This window comes from Anopheles marshallii, chromosome 2, assembly GCF_943734725.1.
Source record: "Anopheles marshallii chromosome 2, idAnoMarsDA_429_01, whole genome shotgun sequence".
Taxonomy (NCBI): domain Eukaryota; kingdom Metazoa; phylum Arthropoda; class Insecta; order Diptera; family Culicidae; genus Anopheles; species Anopheles marshallii.
Genome location: NC_071326.1, coordinates 19,064,321 through 19,083,597, shown reverse-complemented (window position 1 = coordinate 19,083,597; position 19,277 = coordinate 19,064,321). Strand labels below are relative to the sequence as shown.

At 47.3% G+C, this 19,277-nt stretch overlaps 2 protein-coding genes across 2 annotated transcripts in view; one reads left to right on the top strand and one right to left on the bottom strand.

Annotated features, from left to right (window-relative positions):
* LOC128708412 (RNA-binding protein Musashi homolog 2) overlaps positions 1-19,277 on the bottom strand; it is a 76,909-nt gene that overhangs the window by 14,640 nt on the left and 42,992 nt on the right. The window contains exons 3-6 of the mRNA XM_053803391.1: positions 4,739-4,838; positions 3,994-4,383; positions 3,227-3,903; positions 2,814-3,125 (exon numbers count right to left, since the gene is read on the bottom strand). Of these exons, the coding sequence (XP_053659366.1) occupies positions 2,814-3,125; positions 3,227-3,903; positions 3,994-4,383; positions 4,739-4,838 (1,479 nt within the window). The remainder of the gene's footprint in view (positions 1-2,813; positions 3,126-3,226; positions 3,904-3,993; positions 4,384-4,738; positions 4,839-19,277) is intronic.
* The window catches only part of LOC128708413 (uncharacterized), a 49,181-nt gene that overhangs the window by 15,794 nt on the left and 14,110 nt on the right, over positions 1-19,277 (top strand). Inside the window, exons 3-4 of the mRNA XM_053803392.1 lie at positions 5,121-5,209; positions 5,279-5,339. Of these exons, the coding sequence (XP_053659367.1) occupies positions 5,121-5,209; positions 5,279-5,339 (150 nt within the window). The remainder of the gene's footprint in view (positions 1-5,120; positions 5,210-5,278; positions 5,340-19,277) is intronic.

Here is a 19,277-nt window from a genome sequence, read left to right as displayed (position 1 = left end):
TTCGTGCTTTACAAATGCAAATTAAAATACAGTAGAAACTAAAACGCATTCAATCAGAATCATAAGTACATTCGGACTTTTCGTGTCCGCCTTACCGGGGGGTGTTATGCGGGTTATGCACACTGCACACGGGGCGTCTCCATTGTGTTCGGTGCGACGGGAAGCTTTTGACTCGCCGCCCGCCCAAAAACACATTTCGAACAAATGGCATACGCGGCCCGGCACATGCACTCGCGCACGCACGCCTAACACCCGGGGCGGTCTACACTAAAGAAACACACTAAAGCGTATTATACGGGTATACTAAAACCAAGTACTAATAAATAGTAGATGATGTATGGGAGCAGATATAGTAGTATGTGTGTGTGTGAGAGAGAAATCAAAATGCTTAAACATTATGATGAGAACGTTACGCACGCAACCAAATGTGGATTAAAAACTATAATACTAAAAAAAAAACACAAACGAATGCAACTCGCGCGCTTGTCAAATTCATTCACTAAAATAACGACGCCTTAAGTGCTAGTGTGTATGTACCGCATAGATTATTTTTCTCTTTCTCTTCTACGTTTCGTATGCGGTGTGGCGATAATATGGTTGCAAAAGTTTTAAATGCTATAATAAAGGTGTAATTTGATAGCAGCGCGGATATCGAAATGCAAAATGTTACAATTCAGGCTGTTACATTACCAAGGATGCAAATGTTAGGTGAAGATGACCATGTTTAAAAGCCGGCACCCAACTCCTGTCTCTGCGACACTGGTTTTACGACAAACAAATGGCTAAAAATAAATGATACGCTTGAACGCTAGGAAACGAATTACTGCCTCTTTTGTACAATCGACGCGTATCGACCACAATGAAGTATGAGCACAACTAAGCTATGGAGAAGCGTGTTAAAACGTGTGTAAACAATAACTAATAGTAACACATTCGTGTACTCGTGGATAGCACGCGATGAATCCAGCCCGTGCAAAACTTCCACATCGTCTAAGCAGTATCGTAGTATCCTAATCTAAGCTTCCTCACACACATTCAAAACCTAACGATCGTGAATTGATATTACATCTAAACGAGGAAAAACTATTCCCTGTGTTTATAACTTTGTATTAAATCGAGCATTTACGTTTATACTAAAAATGCAAATGCATTTTACCGAATGTTTGGAATGTTGCATGTTGCTTTCCTTGCTACCTTTCTTCATGCAGTTTTTTTTGTATTCCCTTCTTACACGCCTTTTTATGTGTGAGCGAACGAAACGAACCATAATGTAAAAAAAAAACACTGTAAAACCAGTCGATGGGCACACGGTCAATGCTATACAAATTAATAAAAAATTAATCACCTAACTGCTAACATGAATGTTTGCCTCAGAAAGTTTAAACAATATTATCAAGTCTAATATTTAAGCGTCTTGAAATTAGTGGGGTGAGAGTTCTCCGCCGGTGGCTGGAGTGCCTCTCCTTGACAGTATTTGTTGGTAAGACAAACTATATCTACGTGTAACTTCAGGTTCAAACGCTAATCGTGGAAAAGATTGTTGAAAAAGGATTTAAAAATAGAAATGCATTGATCAATGACAAAACTGATCTGTTTCGCTTACTAATTATAGCTGCTGGGTGTGATACTGCTGTGTAACGATGCGATTTGCAACACATACACCATGTACAGCTACAGAGTGGCTGTTTGGTGAGTGGCCAGCTATCAGGAGCTTAAGTAGTCTAGAAAGCGTATTGTAAACCGCGAACCGAACCGAAACTAAAGCGATGATTAATCCCAAAATGTCCAACGGACACATACACATACACACATCCAGCTACGCTTTAAAACTATACTACTGCCGTTTTCCATCTCTGCCGTCCGCTTCGGTTATGATGCGTATTTTACATATTTATACTATTTATACTTGTTTTATTTCAAACTTTATGAATGGGATTTTGTTTTTAATTAAATGAAATGTTTCGCGTGTTCTTGATATTTCGTACATGCATTACTTCTGATAGGTTTAGCCTTTCTTACTTTCTCCCCCTTGGTTTAACACACACGTTTCCTCTGGCGCATTTGCTAGAATTTCCCCGTTTTCATACGAAACGTTTCCTTTCATTGAGCTGGAAAATGTTTGCTTTTCATTTAAATGTTTGTAATATGCAGTCGTTGAGGACACGGAAGGTTAAACGAACAACGAACAACGAACGAACTCTTGTGTCTTAACGCGCGTTAGTCCACGGTGATGTGATGTTTGTAAGGCGGTCTATATGGCATCGCGATGGGTTTAATAAACGTACACATGCTCGGTGTTTTATGTTTAACCTTCCAAAACCGATCCACCACAGTGATGGTTCATCGTGTTCGATCGCCCGCCCCTTTACCATGCGCGCACCACCTATGCGCGGCATTTATTACCAATTTCATCCCTATATAGTATTGGTATTTCGCTTCAAACAAGTGTTTCTAAATAGTGGTAGGTGTATCGGGGAAAGATGATCGCATTGAAAATGATATATTCTTCTCCTTCGAAACATTTCACTCAAGCGCTACATGAGCTACGCGCTCTTATACTGAGAGTATGTACGTACAATTTTACATCCTTCCTTATCTTCTGACAGTACTGCTAGCAGCGATGATTCTAAGGTATTAATCTCAGCCAGGAAATAAACATCGGAATGGGAACAGAGCAATGTTTGTGTGTGTGTTTGCGATGGATGATCATTCGCATGAGGAATGCAGGGAAGGGTGGTGTTCAGGAGTAAATGAGACGAAGAGGCAGAGAGAAAGAGCGCGCGGTTGTGGGGTTAGATGAAATTTATACATACATTCCCATGCCGTACAGCGAACCCCAGTCGACGCCCTGGAAGCTCGACATATCAACGTTGGTCAGGCTGTATCCCGGGTAAGGGCTCGTCAGCCCGGCGGCGGCCATCTGTGCGGCGGCTGCTGCCTGCTGGCTCGTCTGCTGTGGGGCAGCTTGCGTAGCCACCGTTGCTCCGGCCACGGACGTCGGATGCGGCACCTGTTGCGGCTGACCCTGGGCGGCCTGGCTGGCGGCCACGCCCGACAGTGGATTAACAGCGGCGGCTGCATTCGCGGCGGCGGCTGCTGCCGATGGAATGGAGTATGGCGAGTATCTGCGACAACACACAAGACAAAAAGGATCATGCAAAATGTAACAAAGCTACGCAAAAGCACACAGAAGCCATCAGTCATCAATGTGCCCCGGGGTCCTTACCTAAAGCTATGCAGTTGCGGTGGATATGTAGTAAAGACTTTGCCGAAACCATTTTGTACTTGCATGGCGGCGGCTGCCGCAGCAGCCTGGGCAGCTTGAGCCTGCGCCTGCACCAACAGCTGGTTGGTTGCGAGCGGATTCACCAGACCCGGATTACCGCCTGCCTGGGCCGCCCCAACGAGACGTGCAGCGGCGGCCGAATTCGGTGCGGCCGCTGCCATCGGAACGCCCAGATTGCCCAGTATGATGCGCTTCTGCAGCAGCTGCTGTGCGGTCGGAGCAACCGCCTCCTTCGGTTGGGCCTTCTTGCACTCAACCTTCTTGTTTTTGATGGTGTGGAAGTGAATTTCACACACCCGATCGACGACATCCTCATTCTCGAACGTGACGAAACCGAACCCGCGGTGGCGCTTCGTCTGCTGATCCATCAGCATCACCGTTTCCTCGACCTTGCCGAACTGGCTGAAGTAGGCCTTCACCTCCTCGGCTGACGTGTCCTGGCTTACGCCACCAACAAAAATCTTCTTCGTTTTGTTTGACTGCGTCTTGGGTCGATTTTTCGGTGTAGCGTGTTTCGGATCAATCTTCTTACCGTCGAGCGTGTGGATTGGTACCTGTAGAACTTTGTCCACGCTGTTCGGTTCCTGGAATGTGATGAAACCGAACCCTCGGCTTCGCTGTAAATATAGAACAAAACACAGGAACATTCCATGCTCAGTATAACGGAAATGGAATCAAATTTTGCATCAGTCGTCGCTTGTACCTACCTGTGTGACGGGATCCTTCATGATCAGTACGTCCGTAACCGTGCCAAACATGCCGAAGTACTCGCTCAGCTTTTCGGACGACGTTTGCCAGCTCAATCCTCCAACAAACAGTTTCCCCGGCGCCGGGTCGCTACCGTTGTTCGGTGTCGAGCGGCCTGATGAGCTGCCATTGCTGGCATTGCCTCCCTTGGGGCAACCGTTGGCGCTCGCTCCATTCACCTGCTGCTGTTGTTGCGCCTGCACCTGCTGCTGCTGAGCCTGCTGCTGTGCCTGCTGCTGAGCTTGCTGTTGTGCCTGTTGCTGTGCCTGCTGTTGTTGTTGCTGAACCTGTGCCTGTACCTGTTGCTGCTGGATCTGTTGCTGAATCTGTTGCTGCTGGGTTACGGTCGGCTGTGGTTGCTGCTGGGGTGACAGTACCTGCGGTGATGTCGGTTCTCTGTGAACACATTTGGAAGAAACGAACACCATTTTCGTAAAATAAACATTCGACGATAGGTGCATTGTTTGAGGTATTCAAAGATTGAAACACACGAAAGCACGTTTCCGGCTGGTATAAATCTTCTGTGGGCAGAATTGAGGACTTGTTCACAACACAACTTGGTTTGGCTCGCGTTTTATCAACGGTTACTATGACTTGGTTGGTAACGAACCATCGACCGTACGTCATTGCGACACAATGTGAACTAGATGCGAAAAACGTCGACATGTTCACTTACCTCTTGATTTGCTGTTGGCTAGCGGCTACGGCGGCTGCCTGAGTTGTGAGTAGAGTCGGTTTCAGTGGTACCAGTGTTGGGTGAAGTTCGTGTGTGTCCAAAAGTCCATTCGGGTCTAGCGTTCCGGCACTGCAAAGGACATCAAGCAAAGAAATGCATAGAAGTGTTAAAACATTGCGAATTTTATTTACTTAGTAGCTAATATTAATTGCTGTCATTGAATTCAACATACAGAAGTTTGACAATCCTTCCACCTGTCAAATTGCGTGATGCGTCGAAGAGAAAAAAAAACAAAAAGAAACCAAAGAATCCGGCAAGTTGTTGGGTTGGATATCTTGCGGCAGCATTTTTTGCTAAACTAACTTCAAGTATCAGTTAAATAATTCTAACAAATTCTCACTGCAATTACAGGTTGTGCCGTTGGTGGTCATCATGGCAACGGCAGTTATCGGATGTACGGGCTTCATAATTTACGCCAGTTTTACCCGCGTGGATGTGAGGTTGGTATGCTCGCACATCGAAACGCATAGTTGGTGCTACTGAATTGTTTTGTTTTTTGCTCACTACAGCTTGAACAAAAAAGTGTTCCCGCATGACACCATGGACGTTATGAATCCACAGAAAAGAAAGGTAAGTAAAGCTCTTTTTTTTGTTTAAAGCATTTTACCTGCTGCCCCACACAAACTTCTTCTTCGTACTGTTTTAACTTATCCCAGACACGATATTCAAAGTGATCCATAACATTCAATCACGTCAAGGAAACCGGTGTCTACGGATACCATTAATTACTACCATCAACCATGGGGATTGTTGGGACATTTTCTTTCATTTGTACTGAACCTAAAGCTCACCGTGTTTTCACGTCCGGTTCCGAACCGAATGCGTAGTTTTGCAACGCAATGAACTTCTCTTGCCTTCAAGCGCTACAAGTGTATTTGGGTGTTACTAAAGGAATCAAAGGTAAACAAATTCATAATTATGCCCCCTCTTTTTAAAGATCTCTAGCGTAACTATGCCACATTCTCCATCCGGCCATCCGGTAAAGGATTAGTAGGTTGCGTGTTAAACAGCAACTGGATCGGGGCAACAAACATGAAATAATCTACATCATTGACCAGCGCACTAGGCCAAGCCCTAGATTATTTGCCGGGGTATGCTCCTTCCTCTTAAACGAGACCTCAGACGAGGAGTTCTCTTTCGAGGTGTTCAACCCCATGAAAGGAAAAGGTTTCCTAACTTTCAGCCACACACTCTCGTGCCAATCACGTCCGACCCGCATGAATAAAGCCGTCAAGCCCTCGTCTTAGTTGTGGCAGCAGTCACATGACAGGTGGGAATGAAATTTCACCTGCTTTTTTTTCAATGACCGGTCCTGGACCGGTCGTGTACCAGAACAACTTAACCTACTCATTGGCAGACGGAAAACAACAGGTTACAACCGGAAGAACGGGGTTACTAACTCACACAGCAAATCCAACACTCGTGTGACGGGAAGGATAATGGTGGTAATCCTTTCCCTAACACACATCGTATGCTCTCTCTCTCTCTTGTTCTTCCTTGTTGGTTGTATCTTGCCAACTTGCTGGGAACTATAATTCTTTCGGGTGAAAAACATGTTCAGCCTCGAAGAACTAACACTGTACCCCGCATACTTGCTCAGTAAGGGATGCCTTAATCGCGTCAGGATATGAGGGAGACGAGGGATGAATTCTATACGGAGGGCTTCCGAAATAGGGCGTTGAACTCGAACCCTCGCGATTATTCAGGAGCGTGTGTATATGGGCGTGTGTTTGTGCACATAACAGTTATTGTTCATGCCCACTGTTTGCCAATGTGTTGGTGAAGTCCGCTCTTCGGTGTAGCCGAAAGGGCGAGAGCGGAAGTCCGGAACGACCTAGAATCCGCAGCTCCCATACTCTACGTGAAACCCGATGTCCGGATAGCCGGAACGAAAGCAGGTCGGTCTTATGGTGACCGCTATGTATGCCGTTGCAGAATTACTACCGGGTGTTATTCAAGGCTTAGACAATTGTGATTTCACTTTTAGAAACTCATTAAACCCATTGGTACTACACTGAATGAACCTGATTAAAAATGCATTTAAGTAAAATTTGTAATGGGACATGAAAGATAGATACACCTCTTACGCACCAGCCCCCAACAACGTCGGCAAAGGTCTCCCAATTCGCCCAAGAATTTGCCAACAAATCGAATCTTCAGCGTTGTTGGGCTATAAATTTCTATTCGTTACTCTACGATGGCATACATTTCAGAACCCTCCGTTAAAAGTGGTCTCAGTTGCATAAACACAATGCCGACCACACTGCTAACAATAGCCCGATACCGGCAAAACGCATAAACTCTCCACGATGAAACGCTATTGATTTTCATTCTTTCATCCATCCGAGCCCCTCTGTTTGGGACAGCAACAACAAAAAAAAACTCTCCCTTTCTTGTCCCTTTGTAGAGATCCAGAGCTGCTAGTGCTTGGGAGAGATTTTGCAAGTTGCGATTATAAAAAAAAAATCACTGGAACTCAGCGTGTGCAAGCATCCTTGGCGCTGCTAGGACGAGCTAGGCAAACTGGAAGACGTATAGTAGGGGAAGATTCGGGAAGTACCGGGATTCAATCGTTGGAAATAGGGTGACCAGCGTTTGGGATAGCACCGTTTTTGACGTCATCGATGGGAATTGTGCACCAACACACACGCACACACACACACACGCAAAAGCGAACGGGCACCCCAAAAATGAGAGCTAGTTATAGTATATTCATTTGTGGGCTTTTTGCCTCCTTGTCGGAACCTGCCAACATGACACATCAGGATCTGCGCATGTCCGGGGAGAGAACTTTTTACCTTTCTAATACCGTTGTGTATGTGTGCCAACACGCACACACACACACACTGTTTCTTTCTCCAGAATAGACATTCGGTAGGCATTTTCCGATGTGCCGGGATATGGCACTTGCCACCGTAGGGCTGCTTTCTCTATACTTTGCAGGAATTTTCCGACTCTGCGTTTGTGTGTGTGTGTGTATGGATCTGGAAATAGGATCTTGTTAGGATATCTCCTCATATCGATGGTTCTGTGGCAGCCACAGCTCTTGGGGATTATTTCCTTGCACAAAACTCTCCCCAAAAGAATTTGCCTGAATATCATTCAGGATATTGTACTAGAGTAAGTAGCGTTTAACACGTTGCTTGTTTTAAGGATAAAAGCTACAGTCCACCCTCTCTCTCTCTCTCTTGGGTGTGTGCGCAATTACTCACACAACTACATGGAGCCATACATACATCCACGGGCATAAGATTTTGCTCCTAATAGTCCTTGGCAAGGAATGGGGCCGCGTGCGTGTGCGCGCTGTGACTGCTTGCTACGTGTATGTGTGCACCAAGCCCCGTGTGGCTGGTGTTGTCATGACACCACCGGGGAACTCCGGCGCCGGATAAAGGGAAGTAACCGTCCCTTTAGTCGTTAGGATTGGCTCGACCAGTGCGGATCTGCCTCGTGGAAAGGGCGACCCTCATTATCCTTCCTTTAGCGAATCAAGATCTCAATCACACTTGCTAGAGAGGCAAAGATGGAGCATTTCGAAACGAGGTGGCCATTTGCTTTCAGCGTGGTTGATATCCGTGGTCGTCAGCAGCAGCATCAAAGTTTGTTAGTGAAGGAAAACCGGGCAAAAATGGCACTTTAACCGTCATTGCCGCAACGTTAGTGCACAGTTTGACAGATGCAGATTTGGAATGTATTTTCCGATGGTGGCCAAACCTTCCAAAGTTCTGCAAAAGACGGAGAGGCCAGCGTGTATATCTCATCAAACCCACCCAGTGTTTCTTTGCTCTCTTCCTCTCTCCCTTTCTCTCTCTCTCTTTCGTCCTGCACCGTAGCTCATCATCCTGTGCGGAATCCTGAGGGTGCCACACCACATCGCCCTTGTAGTAAATATGGAGGGTGGTTGAGTTGCCAAAGGCACGGTGCAAAGTAGCACAAAAGGCATCGGGCACACCGTGTTCGCTCCGCACACAATTGAAACGTGTACGCCAAACGAGGAACAACTACCACCGTAACCAGGCGGGCGCACACTTGCAAGTGGTGCGCGCGTTTCATATCGTCACCGAATTCCGGGGAATGTTGTAGCGTGGCATACACACACACACCCACTGAACGGTCCTCGAGACAACACTCTCTTTGCACTCTGCTGTGTGCACTGTGGGAGGTACGCAGTTAAGTGAGCTTTTCTTCACACCGAACCCGCTCCTTCATTAGTATGTGTGTGTGTGTGTGTGTATGTAGGTGCGTCTGTGTGTGGGAAAGGCGAGGGAGGCGTGTGCTCGCGTTTTTTCCGTCGCAAAGCATCACACACAGGATGATTCCATTTAGCAAGCAGTAGTCGAAACACAGTGCCAAAAAGGTGCGACCCGCAAGAGTTGTCCACCAAACGGTACCGACCTCAACGAGGCATGGATTCTCAACGCCGAAGCGCCATTTTCCTTTTTTCCGGTTAAAATCCGTGTGAGGAAAATGCAAGTGGTGGTGGTGGTGGTAGCAGAAGTGTTGGGGAACAATGCGGGAACTGGTGAAAATTTGTGTTCGCGGATTGTCGGAAACGCATACCGGATCTTCAGTCGCTCGGGAAGTTCCGGGAGATCTTGGGACATTTCTACCGGAACGTCCTCTAGCCGTCGATGATATTGTCCTGTCACAGCAGTACTTTTTGCCTAGTTTACTGTTGTTTCGGGACATTTCCACCGACGCTAGGGTTTTCATCCTTCCGTCCAAACCACCCCGCCCCCACAACCGATACACATCCGATTGTGAGCTACCTGCGCGGGGCCGGAACAGTTCGCAATGAGCATTGGTTTCATCGGCCAGACCATCCGCGGCCCAAGCCAACTCCGAGTGCCAACCCGGTACCTCGCAAGGATTACTACTACGGGTCGCTAGCCTCTTCTCAACCGAAGTGTGTTTGTGCTTGTGTGTGTATGTGTGTATGTGTGCATGTGTTTATGCCCATGCGGGGACACTCCAATCACGAGCAACTGACAAGAAAACAACACCATAGAATAGCACTCGTGTTCCAGGTTTTGTCCGCACCGTAACAGTGGAGCCACACTCTAATTGGATTAGGCGCTGCTAACATGCCAAAGTAGAGTTCGATCGACATGCAGATAAGCCCCCGGGCCCTTGTGTGCCACCACTGTGGATTAACTATATGGAGCCGCCATGGGGGGGAGCGAGCAGTTGAAATGACACAGCTATTATCTTCCTCTTCCCCCAAGAGCATCGAGCGGTGACACAGGGTGAGGCATTAAGCGGCAGAAGAAGCAAACCCCGAAAACGGCTCGTACAGACCAACCCTATTATTCAAGATGGCGGCGAAACAGGCACTCTATCGCAGTGTTTCACTCTCACCGACAGCGAGCCACACACACGCGCTCTGTGTTCACCGTTCACCGCTTGCTCTCCCTTCGGGGTAACCACGGTGTTTCGTTTAGCATAAATGTTTCCCATCCATCCTAACGTCGTCATTGTTGGGGGGGGTGGGGGGCTGCCAGGCTGCCCCGTCTATGTGAAGGAGTAAGAAATTCACGGAAGAATTGAATCCGTGTTCGAGAGACTCTTTTTCTGTTGGCTGAAAATGTTCTTCTGCCCTGCCTGCTTAAGGAACCGTGGAGGAGAAAGGGAAAGGCACATAATGCAGCCCACCCCTGCAAGCACACCAATGATACAATGGACTGCGCCGTGTGTGTGTGTGTGGTTGAGCGTCGCTCGACAGCCCTCGCGATTATCGATCTGTTCTTACTACATCCGGACTGCCCGGATCCGGAACGGTACACCACCGGATGCGCGACAGTCCGTGGTGTGTTTGTGGCACACGTCTGTGCCAACGAAAGGAGACGAAACTTTTTAGACTGTGCTGGAAAAGCATATTAAAGACGGTATATTATAACGACTATTGCAGAAAATAAGGCACAGAGAAGCAGCTCTGAGGTCAATTGCGAATGGTGCGGAATACCTTAAGGATGTGACTTTGAGATTAATATCTACTTTGACATTTCAATGACATTCTAGCACACGCATCTCCGGCAGACTTTAAGCAGACGACGCTGTGCATTGCAAGTACACGGGAGCTCACGGAATATCCTTTTTTCTCGCGTACAATCGTGTCTTTTCCAGTGCGCGTTTGATACGGCAAACTCCCGGCAATAGGCAATAGGTAGTGAAGTTATTGATTATTGTTCCGCGAGCAAACGGCGGCCGCTTCCAGGGAGTTCCGGAAAAAGCTACCTACAATCCTCACCAAAACTCGTGACAATGGATCTATCCCCTGACGTTTCCGCGAGGGAAGTGGATGAGTATGAGTTACGCCGGAAAGATCCTGCGCTTGGGTACAGGTTCTTTCTCCCGTATCGGGGTTTTGCTGGATAATCGGAAGGATGCTGATGAAAAACAGTTATCCTCAGTTCCCTGGAGTATGTACGCCCCTGGCAAACCTCTTGCAGCCTGCTTCCTCTTGCACACATTTTACCTTTTCTATCAACTCCGAGAGACCGCCGAGATACGAAAACCTCGTACGCCGACAGACGAGGGTTCGGTGAGCGTGGCCCTTTAATTGAATATTAAAGCCTACGGACAGACACACACACACTTACACACACGCACCACGAGACATCAAAGGACTTCCCTTTTTCATTACGACCGTCCCTCTCCCATGCTAGGGGTGACCTGGGCCCGCCGATGCGCATACAAACAAAAATACGCGATCCATCGCGCACGCAACTCCCTACCGACAGATTGCCACATCAAGTCCGATGCGAAAAAGATGAAACGAAACCTCACTGTCACGGTGTACCCCGGTTCATTATCCCCGAAACAACAATGCTGGCCGCCCCGCGTGGTACGCGCACGGTCTGCTGGACGGGACAGAGCGGGGCGGACACTGTCGAGGAGGGCAATTGCATTTTGCAAAATATTAATCAAAAGCGAAAGCTACCCATGAGAGACAAATTTCACCGGCTACGTCATTCATCATCCATCGAGGTTGGACAAGGCGAATTAAGCCGATTCCGAGAATTGTCCTTGCCGGTGTTGGCAGCCGAGTGTACCATTCCATGGAAATGCTTTACGACTGCCCTTGATGAGTGCCTTCCGTTCCCACAGGATGACTCGGTGCGGTATAATAGGGGCGCTTATTTTTAGCAACACAGGGTGGGGTAAATGGGACGACAATGGGGATGAATTTCTGGAAGGCAGCGTGTATATATAGAGTCGGAATAAACGAACGAATAAACTAACGCTGATTACTTTTCATTAGTTATTGGAAGAAACATGCGCACTAGGGCTCTGTGGCGTTTTTTTTTTTCTTCTCTTCTCTGTTTATTAGTTGTTGCGAAGCGAAATGGAAAGGAACATTGACCACACAACGCACACACACGCGCACCCCTTGGTGAGACGGTCAACGTCACCGGGCAAAAATGGTTTCCTTTTCACCACCTGGCATGCGCCCAGCAACAGAAAAGCTCGCACACTTTTGCTGCCTGTTGGTTTGTGTCCACGATAAAGGATATTCGTCCTGTTCAAGTTGAGTGGTTCGTGCCACTCGCCGCTAGGGGGCGTTCGCGCTTGTATCGCTTCCACTAGCTGTCGATAGGGGGCGTTGCTTTTGTAGGGAATTTCTCAGGGAAATATTGTAAAATGGTTATTTCTCCGTAACTTTTTTTTGTACCCTTCCGTGTGTTTATCTCTTCTGTCGCCTGGAAAGCGTGGGCTCCGTGGTGTTGCAAAGTTGCAGCGAAAATCAGTACCGCCTCGTTGGGTAGGGTTTTTCCTCTTGCGTAACGTCGCTCGTGAAATGAAACGAACACGGCGACCGACTCCATTTTGGACGGACTGTTGAAGTGTGTGTGTGTGTGTTTCGCTTGGCAGTCGTGTGGCATTGGCAACAACAAATTAGAATCTCGCCCAGATTGGCATGTTGAGCGCGGTCAAACATATTAAGTCTACTGCTGCTCCTCGCTGGTTTGCTGCGATAACGCTCGCATGAAATGCAGAACACGATGATGTACACAAAGTTTATGCTCGCCTTTTTTATGGTTTGCTTAACACAGCGCGACATACACGGTACGGCCGAATCAAACAAACAAATAAATCAAACTATTTAGAGCACGTCGAGCCCCTCCCGCCTCCCAGTGCCAACCGTTTGATCGATACAATATTCGGCAATGAAGCCACAATCACCAAAAGGAAAAAGGGGGTTTGTGGGTGGAAAAACAACTGACAAAGTATGAGCGGAAGACACAACCTTACCAACCGACTGTGGGAGGTGGGGTGGAGTGGGGGGAAAACAAAACAACGAAGGACCTTCTTTGAAGCGCGTGTCCTTATAACGATTCGTAAAGCATATCCCACTAATCTAGATATGCATTCGTTGTTAATTGCCATACTAAGCACTAAACCCCCTAGCTGACCTGTCCCTTCCGCTACATCCACTCAGCCATGCGAACGTACACTTGTGGGGTCTCGCAGGGAGAGAAAAAGGAAACAGTAGCCCAAAACTTTCCGTGTGTGACCAGCATCAACATGACATAAATAATCCATTCGATTCCATTCCACTTCCCACCAGCAATTCGTCCCCAAAACTCAGCTTTCTTTTGGTTCATCCTGTTTTCCCCCCTTCGCACCTTTTTCCACCCTAAACGCCACCGCCTCCACCTTTTCATTAGGTTTTGATCCACTTTTCCACTTCTATGAACAATGGGCCAACAGCAAATGGGATTTATATTTATATCGAAAAGCACGAAAAACAAACCCCCTTGGGCCGGTGGTGGGGAGGCAAACAAAAGCACGTTCCGGGGGGTTTTTTTATGCTGTTGTTGCAGGCACGCGGCGCGAAAAGCGTTGTGAAATTTGATGAAAATTTATTGTCCACCACTTCTCTTGTCAACTGCTGCTGCCCACTGTCTGCCTGCGTTTAGCTACCGTTTCGCCCTCGGTGGATGCGCGGGTTTTCGGGGAGAGAATAAAAAGCTTAACATACTTCTTTTGCTGCGGCTTTTTCGCCATACATTCCATTTTCCTCCCAGCACCAAAAACGCACGCCACAGTTCCGAATTTGCTCGGACCACGTGGGGAGGTGGTGGTAGCGGTGAGCAGTAAAATTGTTTGGCTAACCTCAAACCTACCCTTACCACACATTCACCCGCCCCGATTATACGGGGTAGCATTAGCAGCCGGCAGAAGGTGGTAGAATAACGAAAAGAAGTTAGCAGAATAGCAACAGCAACAACAACAACAAAAATAATGGGAATAAATAATAAAACATTGGCAATTGAGAAAACGCGCGCGGCAGAGAATCGGAACATTCGCAACGTACGCGGTTTCCACGCCACCGTCAACAATATTCCAACGGCAACTTCCAACTTGGGAGTAGGAGTACGGTGAAATCATGATTTTTTTTTTCCATGGTAGGTACCATATATTAAACCTCCATTTCTACTAGTGAAACACGGAAAACTCCATGCCACACGGCAAAGTGGAACGGGGTGGCCATATTTGTTTCGTCCTTTATGCCGTGTAGGTACGCGAGCTTCCCTTTTTCTTTTAGCCCTTCCTCCCAAAAAAAAAAAAAACGCTGGCCAGGAAGGAACACACCGTGGTGCTATATCATTTCATTGCACCTACAAATGCCCCATCTGCCCGTGCTATCGATCACACGACGCTACAAAGCAAAGACACGCACAAACAACACCACACACTCCAATGGATGTTCGCTGCCAGAATCGGGAAGAGAAGGAGAGAAAAACACACGCAAAAACAACGAAACCCTGTTGTGTCAAGCCGTTCTGTGTGAAGCCCATCTCGTGATTGCAAACACCGCAAGCAAGCAAAAGAAAATGTTCACACTAATGACAATGCTTCGCAAAGAAAAGCTCGCTTAACGATACAGGCGGATATGCCGGGGCAAGGGGTAAGGGAGATGTGGTGATAGTAGCAACAAAAACCCTCCCCATCTCTCTGCCTGTGTGTGTGTGTGTGTATGCATAGTATTTTCTTTTTTTTGTTCGGAGTCATTTCAGCTAAAGCAAACTAGATAAGACTCTGATGCTCTGACGCCGCCATATCCTGCTTCCGTTTGGTTGATATTCGTGTGAACGGACGAACAGGAGAACAGGAGAAAAAAAACAACCCCCGACACGCCATCTCACCCTGCTCTTATCCTCGAAACGAGCCGAAAGTGAAGGTGAAATGCTTTTCCTTTTATTCTCCACCCCTAAAAGGGGGAGGGGAGGAGTAGCTTTTTTTTTGGGGGCACAACACCGATCTTCAGCTCCAACTCTGGTGGAAGAACCTTGGTTTTTTTTTGGTTAGACATTCGGGAAAAAGACACACTCGGCCGAGGTCACTTTTCTCCGGGTTTGCTCGCTACTTTGTAAGCTATGCTGACCACCACCACCACCACCAACACCAACATACAGGCGCGCACCATCATTACCTTCATCATGATAATCAAGCGCTAGAAGTGATGGGCACACAGCATCCTCCAGCAAAACGGAAGACGGATTAGACGCACGATAAAGACGACCAAATATCCCCGACGTTGATGATAAGCGATGGAAGGTACTGGCCGCGGGAGATATGGAGACGCCCGGTCCCGGTCCGCCCCACCCACGCCCCACCAGTATCAAGTAGCGTCCGGTCTCCCCTATGAAGATGATGAACGGCTACTAATTCGTCAACATCTTAGCGGTGAGCTTCCCGGCGTTTTTTTTTCCATCCTGTGTATTCGGGTTGCATGATACACTTTCCGGGTGTTTTGTTCGTTTCGGGAAATCTTTTTTTGGGTTTAAGGGGAAAAAAAACACGCCTTAAGCCACATCGACAGCAAATGCTCGACATTAAGCTTCCGCCGATGTACCCTCCTGCACGGGGATGTGGTACCAAAACGCAAAACGCGAAGCAGGAAGATTTACAAACATTTGCGTGTCAGCATAATTGTGTCCTGTATCGAAAAGTTTGCACCACCATCTCAACGGGAACTCCCCCCGCCGAGTAATCCCGATTCAATGGCATCAGGCAGCGGTGGACGGGAGGCGATTATGTATGCTTCTTTATATTCTTCAGTTGTAAAGCGCTCGACATAAAACAACAATCCCGGATGTTCCCGGATCACGAGCAAAACCAAAGACGTTCTAATCCGGCTTGGGTCGGGAGGAAAACGATAAGCAAAGTATTTATTCATCGCTTGATCGATAAACAGGATTATGCAATTATGTTAGCGATTGATACAAAAACCATGGACAGGAGACGCACCACGCGGGAAAACGAAAGGAAGCGAACCGTGAGAGACTTTTCTTGGAGCCAAATATCTCTCCCTCTCTTTTTCTCTCCGATGATAAAGTTGTACCGGAAAGGAAAAGCTGTAAAATCACAACAACAGCAAAAAAAACCTTTAAAATTCAATTCGTATAGTGCTTTAGTATCATCGCGCGGGCACATTCGCGACAAATGTCTTCTGTTTTAGTAGGAAACAATGGATCCATTTTATCCATTTGCTCCTCCGATGTTTGAAGGGGGTCTTTTTTTTTTGCTACACTTTTCCTCACTTTTCTCACAACTGACAAGGGTTGACACTCTCGTTCCCCACACTTTCGGGCGCCCGCCCCTACCACCCCAATACATTTTCCCGACGCGTTCTGTCACACCAACGTCAAGTTCGGCTCTCGACGCTCGACGCTTCATTAATTAATGATGTTAGAGCAGATCCGCACCGGACCGGACGAATTCCTTTGGCCGTAAATCGTGTTTAAAGTATTTCCCTTTAGTAGTACGCTGTAATAGTTCGTCCTGATCGTCCATTCGCACACAGCCTCAACGGTCGGTGTAATGTTTACCTTTCCGCAATAACCGGTAAAGTTTGCTTCATAATTAAGCACAGTTTGGCATTTGATTACTTCCTTTGGCCAAATTTGTTTTTCCAAGAATGCAGCATCATTTCATTCCGTCATTTTTATGCATTTCCAACCTTCACGCTAAAAGGTAGTTTTGTTTAATTAACAACCAACAAGAACATACCCCGAAATTGTTGTGTTCGCAACGTTTCCTCCACTACTAGTGGTGTAATGTGAGTGTGAAGAGTGACGGTGCCAGGAATGTCATTATTGTTATACCCAGTTGAATAAAATGGTCGCGGTGGTTGTTTTTTTTTTTTTAATTAAACAGGTTAACAACTTCAAAATTTAAGACTTGCTTTCACAAAAGCTAAAAATTCGTTTCTGAGTGCTTTACTGCAAACGTCTACGCATAAAGGTGTTGGGGAGGGGAGGAAAATTGCATTCCTTTACGCTTGAAACCATTATTGTCCTTGGAGAACCCTTTAAAAGATCTCGTCTTCTTTTGTGAGTCAGATAAAACAAAACCAGCATCAACCTCGCTCTCGCTCCCCCCCCCCCCCCCCTCTCTCCCCCCTATTCAAGATTATCTTTCTGTCACAAATGATAGCTGCTTCGGAGAGCGCAAAGAGTCACAACAAAAAAGTACGGCTTTTCCACATGCGCCTCCATGGGTTAACGATTCGCCACACGACAAACACTTGGGCGAGATAAACAAACCATTCCCCCTCCCCCCCACTCATGTTACACAGTGGGTGAAGGATGTGCGCAACATTATTTCCCATTACGAGCCACCGAACAACATAAGCTTATGTTTATGATCGTTTCTATTCTCATGGCTACTAGTGCTGATGGCTCCAAGAAGGTTAAAGCACTGTGTGGGTGTATGTGTGCTTGGAGAAACTTTGGAAATGCGTGTGTGTGTCAGAGAGAGCGAGAGAGAGAGAGAGGGAAAGAACGAGAGGCTCTAAGCGGATAATGTCGTTCTAGCCCAACGTTCCCTCCCAGCATATCATCTGATTTATGATATTAAAAATTCCACCACCAACGCAACATTTCTGGCTCACACGCACTCACACACACACATCCATACTCAGAATCCATAGTGATGTGTGGTAAAATGCATGTGTGAGATGGAAAGTGTTTGTAACAACAAATAAACATGCTCGACACATCCCATAGCCTGCTTCGCTCCGTGGGATCTGGTGCTCTTTCGCACCAACTCCACCAGCAAGCGTGATGCGAAGGTGTGCACAAGTCAATAATGTTTCCTACCGTACGGGGTGAGATTTTCTATAATTTCCCAACCTAAGCAGCTTTTACAGCCTTTTTGCTGCCCCGAGTTTGGAAAATGAAGTGACACATACTAGAGCAGTGCGTCGGAACGATAAGCAATGAAATCACCCGGCAGCGGTGCGCGTTGATGTGAAAGCGATTATGATTGTACGTGGAATTCATAAATCTTATTCAGTGCGCCGGTAAGATCAGCATGGGATGGGGGGGGGGGGGATTCCATTTACACTGGCGTTGATAAATCTTTGGAAAATCTGGCAAGAGAGAGAGGGAGCTGTTACTCATCCCCATTTTCCGAGGACACTGACTAATGAAGCTTCCGCTTTCCGCTCCCCGGTTTTGTCCCCCAAACCCTTTTTGAAGCTGATGATGATGATGACGCGCGGTACAAAAGAGTTACTATCTTTCCTGTCTGAATTCCGGCACGGGATGTCCCATGGAACTGTTGAGGTGCCCGAATTAAAGAAGCAGAAGTAACAGAAATACGTCAAATCAAGTGCATCTTCACTGTGTCGATGATCTTCGTAGGAAGAATACTCAAACACCTACACACACACCCATACATTTGTGCGACGCCTACTTCGACGCATGCCGAGCAAAGCCGATTTTCCATCATTTCTTCGAAAAAGTTCGTGTGCCACACACACACACACATCGTTTATGTCTTCTTGCTTGCGATGGTGCGAAAGAAATCGCATTCTTTCGCAGTTATGTCAAGGCACCGTTCCGACCCATAGTCCGGCCTGCTGGTTTGTAATCTCTGGAACCTTCCTTCCTTATCTCCTCACAGGCGATTGGTTCACGGTTTTACGTAAGTGAACCTTTCTACACGCTAGTTACGCAACAGCACAATGGTAGTTTCCGATAAAGGAAAGCCAATGGAGGAACACCGGACCGAAAGACCTATGGCTTCCCGTCTGGGAACATTTCTTTATAAGTCGATTTCACCCTCCGCCCACCCACCGCCATGGGTGGGGAGAGAAAAAGGAAGGAATTTTATTGTCACTTTTCAAGCTCGTCTCAAGATCCCTTCTTGCCCCCGCCCAGCCCATCACTTCTTCCAGGGTTTTCCGACCCAAAAAACCGGAACCATCGGAAGAAAAATATCCTTCAGGCAAAAAAAAATTGTCACCCAACCCACCCCATCCCCTCCCACTCACCGGGCGAGAGATGGGCAAGAGCGTTGGTTCGAAAAAGTTTGACAGTTGTGCCGCCGCTTGTCCTTTTTGTAGGTTCCCCAGGCCGCGCCCGTGGCGTGTTTAAAGCGGCAAAGAAACGAACGACACGAAGTAGTCGCACAGCTGGCGCACTCATGGGCGTACTCGATGCGTTTCCACGGCAGCTTTCGTTTCGTACGGGGAAACTTTAACTTTTCCCCGTG